At 33.8% G+C, this 12,440-nt stretch overlaps 1 protein-coding gene across 1 annotated transcript in view; it reads left to right on the top strand.

Moving 5' to 3' along the window:
• The window catches only part of LOC150108433 (dnaJ homolog subfamily C member 2), a 337,407-nt gene that overhangs the window by 173,493 nt on the left and 151,474 nt on the right, over nucleotides 1-12,440 (top strand). The window contains exon 8 of the mRNA XM_090415844.1: nucleotides 1,033-1,124. Within this exon, the coding sequence (XP_090271970.1) occupies nucleotides 1,033-1,124 (92 nt within the window). The remainder of the gene's footprint in view (nucleotides 1-1,032; nucleotides 1,125-12,440) is intronic.

Raw genomic sequence — 12,440 nt, 5'->3', positions numbered from 1 at the left:
AACAGCATTATACAAATTCTTCTTTCCATCGAACTCAAATGATAGGCCCATCATTCCTTCTGCACAAACTACCTATTGTTTCATTTGCTATCATTGCTCTTCCTCTTCAGTGTGCTTCTGTCATGAAGTGGCAGAACACTTACAATCTTCACTTCCTCACTCTTTCAATAACATATTACACGTATCTGTTATGAAAATTGCCATGATTCATTCATAAGAATACTTGTCCTTTAGTCAGGAATGAACTGTCACTAGAAGTATTTTCAGGCATATCAACAATACTGTTTTACCTCTTATTGGAACAAAGGTGGCAGTATTTGTTATAGAAAATGTAGATTTTTTTTTTTCTCTTTCTCTAACAGACATGATACACTTGCTTCAGAGCTTTAGTTTTTGGTTTAATCTAGTATCATCCAACTCGTGTGAAATTGTGCACTTGCCAAAGAATAATATTAACAAAAGTTCCAGAATCTGGCCAATTTCAGCAGATCTTCGACATGAATTCAGACCAAAGAAATCTAAGAAATGAGATAATATTATTGTCTTATAGCTCTAGTTGTCCTCCTATCACATATAATATAAATAAACCATGCCTGTAATCATAAAAACATTCTTTAATATAAAAATTGTGTCCAAAAAAGTACTTTATACTCATAAAATATGGGTAATGTAAGATTTTTAATCATAAACATACTTTAAAATAACAAGAATAAAGAAAAAAATGAACATTTTTTCTTTATTCTAAATCAAGGTTTTTTGAGGACATCTGTCTTAGTTGGTAGCATGTCTTTAAAAATGCCATTCAAGGAAATGGTGAAATGTTATGCAAGGTTCAGTCACTAAATTTTCAAAGTTGCCTTTGTTTTTGCAGTAATCTTCAGCATATATGTAGTTAAATATTGTTTTAATACTGATTTGTTTGTTTTGTAATGGATTGACAATTTAAATATGGTACTTCACATAGAAAATTCTATACGCTATATACACTTGTTTGTTTCTTATTTGATAGTTTATTTATAATTAATTATTTAGTCGTGAAGAAAGAAAGTGGATTGAAAAACAGAATAAGGCAGCTAGGCAAAAGAGGAAAAAGGAAGAAATGGCACGCATTCGACAACTTGTGGGTATGCATTTATGCATCTCATGTTATTTTTTAATAGGATTGTCAATCATTGTTTAATTTCAGATCAGTGAATAAAATGTCTTGAATAAAATAAAAGTATATAAAATAAAAATGAATCCAGATTAAAATTATGAATGTTATGAGCTCATAGAAGTACCTATTTAGATTAGACTTGTTTTACATAGGTTGCCAGCTGCATAGTCCTGTAACATTTTCCATAATGCTAGAATGTCAGAAGAATGACATTGATTATTTGAGCTGCTGTTTAGAGTAATTCTTGGAAACCTCCTGAAAACTGATTTATAATCATACAACTCAGAAAATTCAACAAAGAACTTACATTATTTCAGGCAATAATACCATTTGAAATCAGGACATGAATTGGCAGCCGTGCCTGTATTCTTATTACCTGAACTGACATCACCTCAACTATTAACGATGGCTAACAGCAGAGATCCCCTACCTATCATTTTCAAAAGTTAGTATTGAAAGAGTTCTGCACTTTGATGAAAAGACATTAAAGGATTTTATTATTTTTTGGTTTTGTATTCAGCTAATTTATTTCTTTAATTTTGTTTGTAACGGAGATTTTAAAAAAAAATTGCTAGAATAGAATCATGGTATTTACAGTAGGAAATAGTTTAACATCTTTTTTGTTTATATACTCATAAAATTTCATCAAAAACTATTCAGACTGAAATTGTAAAAATTATTTTATTGATAAGAGTCTGGGAACTAATCCTCTTTAAGGATAGCTTTTCTGTATACATACACACTGCATCATTCCTTTTATTTGTCATATCCTTTAAGGAATGTGGAGAACCTAATGAAATTTCTGACCCAATGTCCAATTCCCACCTCACTTCCTGATGTGAGGAGGGAATTTATTTATTTAGATGCCTAACAAATAAATCAGTCGTGAAAGAAGGCAACCGAGATAAAGAAAAGTTGATTCTTATTGCTAGCTTCAGCAGCAGAGTAGAAAATGATTTCTAAGCCTATAGAAATTATATTAGGAAAATTTGGATAAAAGGAAAAGCTAATAATAGGTGCCTGTTGCCAGCCTGGTTGGCTGACTGTATCCATAGCAGATCTGTTCTCTAGCCAACAAAGTGTGTGTGACTTTTGAAAAAAAAAAGAATGGAGCTGTAACAATTCAGCATTGATACTAGACTTGAAACTTAATTGAAACTATTTTTATATAAAACTGCATGCATGGATAAATACTATAAAGGCAGGCCAACTAAAAATTTGGAAATTTTATATAAAGAAAATCCTACAAAAGATGTTTGTAAAGGTGAGAGTTAATTAGAAAGGTTATTAGGAAAATTTGGATAAAAGGAAAAGCTAATAATAGGTGCCTGTTGCCAGCCTGGTTGGCTGACTGTATCCATAGCAGATCTGTTCTCTAGCCAACAAAGTGTGTGTGACTTTTGAAAAAAAAAGAATGGAGCTGTAACAATTCAGCATTGATACTAGACTTGAAACTTAATTGAAACTATTTTTATATAAAACTGCATGCATGGATAAATACTATAAAGGCAGGCCAACTAAAAATTTGGAAATTTTATATAAAGAAAATCCTACAAAAGATGTTTGTAAAGGTGAGAGTTAATTAGAAAGGTTAATTATATGAATTTTATCATATAAACAAACAGATTTTTACATAAAGGATTCCATTTATGTTATAACATCCTCTAGCATTCTAAAAATTGATAATATGGAATGCTATAGGATGCTAGCACAAACTATATCCATTTGAAGAATACTCCTGTTTTGAAAAATAACCACTTTGAAAAGAGTAGTTCTCAAAAAATTACAACATAACAAACAGAGCTGACCAATAAAGCACATGTAGAGAATGTATTAGTAATCATAAACACTGCAGACAATGAAGCCAAAATTACTGCTCTTTTGTCAAAACTCTTCATCCATTTCCTTAGAACTAGTGATCCTACTTATCCCACCAATAGGAAAACGAGTGATCTCATCACTAATAAAATCAACTATTGTGTTGAATAAAAAAAAAAAAAAAAATAAATAAATAAAAAACTTCACATCTCATATTCCTAAGCTATATTTATAAAAATTAAGTATATATTAAATCCAGCATTATTTCAAAGCCAAATATAGAAACTATAAAAGTTTCGTATGAAACTTGATCAGAGAGTTTACAGGAATACACTCGCCAATATTTACGAGTTGCCTTATCCGGACCTTATAGGAGAGATGATCGCTGCCCAAAGCATCCATATATTGCTCTCCTATTGGTCCATTTTGAAAAGCTTTCACTGGCCTGACAGCTGTTTCAAACTGGCTGGTTTTCGTCAGAGGCCAGGCAGAAACCTTAAGAGAGCAAAAGACTCTCAGTACTAAGTATAAAATAAAAAAACTTCACGTCTCATATTCCTAAGCTATATGCTTGCTGAAAACTCAATAAGATGGTATGTCCTTTTGGCCAGTATTGGAAATCAGGAGCTGTCTTACTTACCTCCTTCCTTTTAGCTAAACTTGTTAACAGTTTATCTCATTTGTTAGAAAACCCCTAAAAAAATCATAAAATAAATTAAAATAAAACTTTACCTAACATTCTGTAATCTCAATATGATGTCATTATTTGCAAACATAGAGCCTCTATAGCTCAGTCAGTATAGATGAAGCCCTTTGGTCAAAAGACCTGGTTCGATTCCTGTCAGTGATGTGAGAAACCTTTATCTGGTCTCTTTCTTTAGCCAGTCTCAATCGGAGGTTGTGGGGGAGGGGTCTTTCGGAAACTTTGGATTTTTTTTTGGGTCCCTGAGAACAGGCAAACCGGCCCAGTGAACACACATGGATCAAAGTTATGAATATGTCCCAGCAGTGTACTGGTCCTGAGCCCAGATAAAATAGGAGGATTGGGGAAAGCAATGGTGAACTACCTGTAAAAAATCTCACCAGAAATACTTTGTGGCCTACAAAGTCATCTACAGTCGGAAACAACTGAAAGGGAGAATCAGTCAATCATTTGCAAACATGCTAGTATAGGTTTTCCATTATCTCCACTCCTATTGCAATTATGTACATGCAGAAATTTGACAAAACAGTGTCATCAGAAACAGTTCCCAGATCCATATGGTTGCATTTATTTGAGTGATATTTTTATTGTTTCACAGTACAGCTCGGAAATTTTGAAAATCTGTTTTCTTAATTGTCGCTATTACAATATCAAATTTACTGTTGAAATAGAAAGGAATGTTCAACTCTTCTTTCATAGTATATTGCTCAGTATACCAAGAAAGGAGAGTTTTTGGTAAACACGAGGTTGTCTATAAACATCCAGTGCCATTTGATGTTTAGAGAAACCCACTCATACAAGTCACTGTATTTATGCAACCTTTTTTTCCACCCACAAGAACTATTATTATCATCATCAAATTCCTGCCATGTACCCTCAAGGGGTGTACAGGATATGAAAGTACTACATGAATAACTTACATCATTACTAACTTCCTATCCACAATTTTCCTCCAAATCAGTCTGTTATCTGTCAAGACTTCAACATTATCAGATCCTGTATTTTTGTCTTCTAAGGCACTTTTTACTGTATCAATCCATCTATATCTTAGTCTTCCTCTTGGTCTTTTTCTTGCTAGCCTGGCAGAGAACATTTGTTATGCTAATCTCTCCTCTCCCATTCTTTTTAAGTGACTGTACCGCCTGAAATTAGCTCTGCTAACACATTCCTGGATGCTAATAATGTTAAGTTCTTTCCTAATATCCTTGTTTTTAATACGATATTGCCATTGATGCCATCTGTTCATGTCCTTAATCTTTCTCAGGACTCTCATATCTGTGGTCTCTAGTTTTTGGTCAAGTGTGTTTTATTTCTAACCCAGCTCTCAGATTCGTAAGTTAAATTTGTTTGAACACTGTCTTGTATACAGCTACTTTAGTGTTGACTAATTTTTGTCTTATTCCATATAAATTTGTTCAGTTGACTTCCTAAAGGGTCAAAGCTGTATAACCGAGAGGAGACCTCCACATAGCCATTAAAGGAATGCGGAGAACCGACCAGGGCTTCTGACCTAATATCCAATCCTCACCATCTCATGGTGCACCCTGTTGGGTATCTACCTGGATACTGAATGAACGAGGATGGGCTGGCAATTTGGGATTTAGCCTGCCAAATTGTATTCTTATTGGCTTAAACCAACATACAAAATGATGGTACAACATGACAAAATTTCATGCCGGTGGGCCGTCGGCGGTTAATCAAAGCTCCCGTTGTTTTCGCCAGGGAACCAGGGCAAACAGTGAAAATTCAGCTACTCGAACAAATCTGAAAGCACACCCCAACTCAACATCACCAGAGTTAAAGATTGGTACTATCAACATAAGAATGCAGTAGATAAGTACCAGATCGACATAATAGGGGTGACTGAAACAAAAAAAGACAAAAACTGGTGAGATCTTTCTGAGCAATAAATACAAAATGTTATATTCAGGAAATGACAATCATGGAAAAGAAAGAGTAGCCATAGTACTCAACACAAAATATGAGGCTAATCTTTTTGAATGGCAGGCAGTCTCAAGTAAAGTGATGTGGGCTAATATCAGAATGTTGAACTGGACAATGAGACTTAATTGTGCCTATGGTCCCACAGAAGGTTCTACAAAGGTAGGAGTGGAGGAATTTTTTGATGCTTTAAAAAAAAAAAGTAACTGACACCATGAAAAAGGAAAAGTTGGTCCTTGTTGGGGATCTAAATAGCAGAGTAGGAAATGATTGTGAGACAAACAGAAATATTTTGGGAAAATTTGGAGAAAAGAGCAAAGTTAATAATAATGGCAAATATCTGTTGGATTTCTGCTCAGGACATGGACGGGTTATTATTAACACCATGTTACAACATAAAAATGTGCACAAATTCACACGGAGAGAAGAGGCAAGGAATAAGGAAAGTCTCATTGACTATGTTATTGTTGATAGTAATGTTTTCTCCCTGGTGCAGGACACCAGAGTGTACAGAGGATTTGAAATTGGAAGTGATCACTATTTAGTCTTGAGCAGGATAAAATTGAATTTCGTATTGAAAAGAATAACATATAAGAGCGTTTTAAAGCAAATAAAAGTTGAGCAGCTCTCATATGTGAACTGCAGGTTAAAATACACAAAGATTATTGAAGAAAAAATGAAAGAGTTTGAGAACAGGAACCAAACCTTGAAGATTCAGTGGCAAGCCTTGAAGAAAACACTGATTGATTCAGCCAGAGAGGCATGTGGTGAGGTAGCCTGCAAAAATAGAAAAATCAGAACTCTATGGTGGACACAGGAAGTTAAAGAGGCAGTGGAGGAAAAGAAGAAAGCATATCAAAAGTTACTGGCAAATAAGTCAGCTTTTGCTCTTAGAGAATACAGAGACAAATGTAAGAAAGCTAAACACTGTGTAAAACTAGCTAAACAAAAAGTCATTGAAGAACTTTGGCAAGAACATGGAAAATAAATATCAAGAAGGTGGCAAAATATTTTGGAGGTTATTGAAGAAGCTTAGAAATGGAGGAAAGAGCTCTGTAAAAGGAGTTAGAGATGATAAAGGTGAAATGAAAACGGAAGAAAAAGATATCTTTGAAGTATGGAGTAATTACTTCAAGAAATTGCTAAATGAAACAAGCAGTGATAGCACAGTGGTAAAAAATCACTGATCAGGCATACAGTCAGGAATACATATACATACCTGAAGTAGAAATAACCATCAAATGCTTAAAATGTGGAAAGGCAGCAGGAGTAGATGATATTCGACAAGAAATGCTGATGTATGGTGGTATAAAAGTCTTACAGTGGCTGCACTGCATAGTTCAGAAAGCCTGGACAGAGGGACGAATTCCCAATGGTTGGAGTTGAGCTCAAATAGTACCCATATATAAAAAGGGAAATAAAACTGAAAGTGAGATTTAGAGAGGTATTTCACTACTTGTTTCTGTCAAGATCTATGCAAGAATACTTGAGATACAGTTGAGAAGAATTGTGGAAGAAAACCTTGGTGAAGAACAAGCTGGATTCAGGCCAAAGGGAAGCTTTCAGGATCAGATCTTCACCTTACGACAAATAGTTGAGAAAGCATGGAAATATAACAAAGATCTGTGTTTAAGTTTTGTTGATTTGGAAAAGGCATATGATAAGGTGCCAAGATAGAAGCTATTCAATACGCTACAGTTATATGGTGTCAATGGAGCATTATATCAAGCAATACTTAGTGTTTATTTGAGTTGTAAGCCAGTAATTAGAATTGAAGTACAGGAAGATGGTTTAATGTTAAATCTGGTGTGAGACAAGGATGTACATTATCCCCTCTGTTATTCATTATCTATATGGTCACATTATGAAGGAAAGTGGTATTAAACATGATATCAAAAGAGATGTTAATGTCAGCTCTTTGCTTTATGCGGATGATGTTATACTTCTGAATAAATCCGCTACTAGTTTGCAAGATTCCCTGACTAAATTGAATAACTCTTGTAATAGATATGGTATGAAGGTCAGCATTTTTTAATGCTGACCTTCATAGACAAAGACAATGAAAATAGGTTGAATTGTTGAAAATATCAACTGTGTTGTGAACGGTGAACCTGTGGAACAAGTAAAACATTTCAGCTACTTAGACACGATTTTTAGTGAAGATGGTAAATTAAATATGGAAATAGACAACAGAATCAATAAAGCTGGTATGGAAGGAAGTCAGTTGAATAAATTCATATGGAATAAGAGAGAAATTAGTCAGAACACTAAATTAGCTGTATACAAGACAGTGTTCAAACCAGTTTTAACTTATCGATGTGAGAACTGGATCAGAAGTAAAACACTTGACCAATGATTAGAGACTGCAGATATGAGAGTCCTTAGAAAAATTAGAGGTGTGAACAGATGGCATCAATGACAATATCATATTAAAAACAAGGATATTTGGAAAGAACTTGACATTGTCAGCATCCAGGAATGCATTAGCAGAGCTAATCTCAGATGGTATCGTCACTTAAACAGAATGGGCGAGGAAAGATTGGCAAAACAAGTGTTCTCCGCCAGGTTGACAGGAAAACGACCCAGCGGAAGACCAAGATATAGGTGGTTTGATAGGGTACAAAGTGCCTTAGATGATAGAAATACAAGATCTGATAATGTTGGAGACTTGACAAGTAACAGACTGATTTGGAGGAAAATTGTAGATAGGAAGTTAGTAATGACGCAAATTTTTCATGTAGTACTATCATATCCTGTACACCCCTTGAGGGTACATGTCAGGAATTTGATGATGATGATGATTTCCTACCATACCAGCTTTGTTCATTCTGTTGTCTATTTCCATATTTAATTTACCATTTTCACTAAAAAAGCGTGCCTTAGCTTGAAATGCTTGACTTATACTATAGGTTATCCATTCACGAGATTCACACAGTTCATATTTTCAATGTTTCTGCCTATTTTCATTGTCTTTATCTTGTTATTGCTGACTTCATACCAGATTTATTACAACAGTTATTCACTTTAATCAGGGAATCTTTTAGACTTGTACTGGATATATTTAAAAGTATAACATCTGCATTAACCACCGGCCATTATGGATCAAATACGCATCCTCGTACACTTCATATCCATCATATATTTGAATGTAATCAATGGTATTACAATTTTAATATGCACTTCGCATCCATGATAAACTTGACGTCTTGGTTAAGTAAAGAGCTGACAATTTTGATGCTGCTTTCTTTCATAATGTGATTCATATAGATCAGGGGTGTCAAACTGGCAGGCCGCGTGCGGTCCCCAAAGCAATTTCATGCGGCCCCCGACACCTCAAGGAAAGATTTTAAAAAAGGATGGTTTCTTTTATTAATAAAACAGAAATACCGTATTTCCTTGAATATAACTCCTCTCACATATGACTCACACCCATGTACCCTGATTTTACTTTATGAAAAAAGAAATGAAAAAGTTTTGCATGTACTGTTCATTGCACACTAAAATAAAGTTTAACCACTTTCACTTCGTGACGATAACTCGCTCCCCCTCGATAATAAACAACACACCTTCCCTAACTGTCATTGTATTGCAGATGCAAGGAAAACAAGTAGTTTTATTGTGCAACTGAATAAAGTACACAGACATTTGCTGTCTGTGTAATATATTTCTCAACATGTGTAATATATTTCTTTAGTGCGATTAGAGACAACTAGTATAAAAATGGCACTAACTAATGAGTCACATGTTCCCCCCCCCCCCCCCCCCCCCCAACATTAACTATGCTGTTTACACTTAAGCAAAACCATGTGTTTCACGGGCAAGCACAGTATCTAACTAAAATCTATTGTTTTTAGTTAGATGTGTGTGAGTGCCCCACTAACTCAAACACAAATCTGCAATCAAATCATTAACTCAAAAATCTTGGCTTGACTTTGTGTTTTGGTAATGCGATCTTTTGTTAATACCCCACCAATCATATCCACATCTTCATTGCTGTTCTATCTCTCTTGGCCTACCATTGCTGTCTATTTTATGTTCTGCTTTCACTTCTCAGACATTCGTGAAGGGTGTTCATTACGTATCTGAAATCTTGTAAATTACTTATAATTTTTACTTGGAATAATGGGAAAGAAGATGACGATGCACACAAGGTAACTGCACTCGATGCCAGAAGTAGCTATAATGAAGAGGAGATTCTTGGTAAGTCATCCACATTTTCAGTTTTTTTTTCTGAAAACTTTCTAGAAAAGATAAAAGAATTTGATAGGCGATTTAAAGGTTTTAAGGAGCAAGAAGTTTTTTCGCTTTTTACAGATCCTTTTTCCTTTAATTTTGAAAAAGTTCCTATTTGTATTCAAATGGAACTTATTGATTTCCAAAATGATTCCATTCAAAAAGTGAAATACCAAGAAGTTGGTGTACCAAAATTATACAGAAGTTAGTGTACCAGATTCAACTTGCAGTCTTGACATATCCCTACACTTATTCCAAAAATGTTCCGATGAAGGTCAGTCGACCGAAACGGTCTGCACCCTTAATGCTCTACCCTGCCCCAGTTTCCCCATAAGTAAATCCTTCCCCTTCCCCCAAAAAAGCGCCCTTAAACACAATAATAATATATATACATTTATATATATATATTATTAATACAAAACCTGGGTTTCCAAATTTATTTTTCCCATGTCAAAACACCCCCACATGCTCCTTTCCTCCCCCCTTACTATAAAAACAACCTTCAGCAGGATCATGAAATTGGAAGACATCCTAGTATCGAAACAAAGTATGTACAAAATTTTTCCACCTCTTTTATTCTGTTATAATTGCCTTCTATACTCACCCATAATGCCCTAAAATATATATACCCTTTTTTGAGTAATAATAGCCAATGTATTTAAAATAAGGGATACTCCTAAACAAAAACAGGCTATAATAGCTGTAATTATAATAATAGTGTTTAAGAGGAGTAGCAAGGGAATTTTCCCAGAAACTATACCTAAAAAATATACAGTTATTTAGGTCAAAAATATCTGGAAATAAAAATGTTTTCAGCAAATATTCTGTGTTATTTTGGAAGCACCTATTTATATGAACAATTATTCTCATGTATGAAAGGTAACAAAATAGCACACAGATCAAGGTTAACCGATGTCAACCTTCCTGCCATAATGAAGGTCGTATGCTCACTGAGTCCAAATTTTGGCAGGCTGGTTAATAATAAACGTTGTCAAGTGTCGGGAAAAAAATAAAATACTGAAATTAAATTACTATAATTATATTATGCAAGTGTGTGTGTGTGTGTGTGTGTATATATATATATAAATTAGTTTGAATGAGTATATACTGAGAATGAAAAAAACAACAAGGTTTATTATTAAGATACAACTAGTTTCGTTGAATGATTCAACGAAACTAGTTGTATCTTAATAATTAACCTTGTTGTTTTTTCATTCTCAGTATATACTCATTCAAACTAATTTTTTATAATATTTTAATCATTCAACAAGACTAGTTGTATCTTCATAATAAACCTTGTTGTTTTTTCATTCTCGGTATATAGTCATTCAGACTAATTTTTTATATTTTCTACTGAGTAAAGATGAACAATAATATATATGTATATATATTAACCCAAAAATATTATTTTTCCCCAAAATATTTTCAGTAACATTTAAAAAATTCCTCAAAATATAGATCCCCTCCGCCCCCCAAAAAATATAGAAGTATTTTATTTCAACACAAACACAAAAAATTTCAAACTGATACTCTGTAAATTTTTGTGATGGTTATTAATGAGAGTTTATACTTTTTTTAGAATGTATAAATATATAAATATTTGATTTATTCAAATAAAATTTAATTTCGGTTTTATTTGGAGTAAATGCTATTTATTGTAAATATTAATATAATAAAAATATTCTTTATATTATTAATTTTTTGAGTTGTCATAATCATCATATTATTATTTTGTCTTGTAATGACGTAGAATAAATAACATTTTTGTTATTCATTTTCCAATTTATTTATACTCATTCTTTCACTTCCCTTCAATTCTAATTAGTGCATGTTTTTTTAGTCAAATTTTTTGCGGCCCACTTGAGATACACTTTTATACCAAATGGCCCATGGTCCAATTGAGTTTGAGACTCCTGATATAGATAATGAATAACAGAGGGGATAATGTATATCCTTGTCTGACACCAGATTTAATATCAAACCATCTTCCTGTACTTCAATTTTAACTGCTGACAGACAACTCAAATAAAGACCAAGTGTTGTTTGATATGCCTCATTGGCACCTTGTCATATGCCTTTTCCAGATCCAAAACTTAAATACAGAGCTTTTATATTCCCACAATTTCTCAACTATTTGTTGTAAAGTGAAAATCTGATCCTGACAGCTTCTATTTGGCCTGAATCTAGCTTGTTCTTCACCAAGCTTCCCTTCCACAATCCTCCTCAACTGTTTCTCAAGTATACTTGCATAAATCTTATCAGGAACTCTCAGTAGGGAAATACCGCTGTAATTCTCACACACAGTATTATTTCCCTTTTTGTATATTGGTACTATGAGAGATATACTCAAATCATCTGAAATTCGTCTCTCTGTCGAGGCCTTCTGAAGTACAGCCACTGCACGACTTTTATACATTCCATAGTCGAATATCATCCACTCCAGCTGCATTTCCACATTTCAGGCTTTTGATGGCTTTTTCTTCTTCAAGATATGTATTTCTGATTGCATGCCTGTTGAGTGTTTTTTTTTTACCACTGTGCTCTCACTGATTGTTTCATTTAGCAATTTTTTGATGTAATTACTCCATA

Source organism: Typopeltis vanoorti, chromosome 3 (assembly GCF_054136105.1).
Source record: "Typopeltis vanoorti isolate ZY-2024b chromosome 3, IOZ_Tvanoo_1.0, whole genome shotgun sequence".
In the NCBI taxonomy this organism is placed as follows: domain Eukaryota; kingdom Metazoa; phylum Arthropoda; class Arachnida; order Uropygi; family Thelyphonidae; genus Typopeltis; species Typopeltis vanoorti.
Note: the sequence above shows the minus strand (reverse complement) of the source record. Positions and strands in the feature narration are given on the sequence as shown.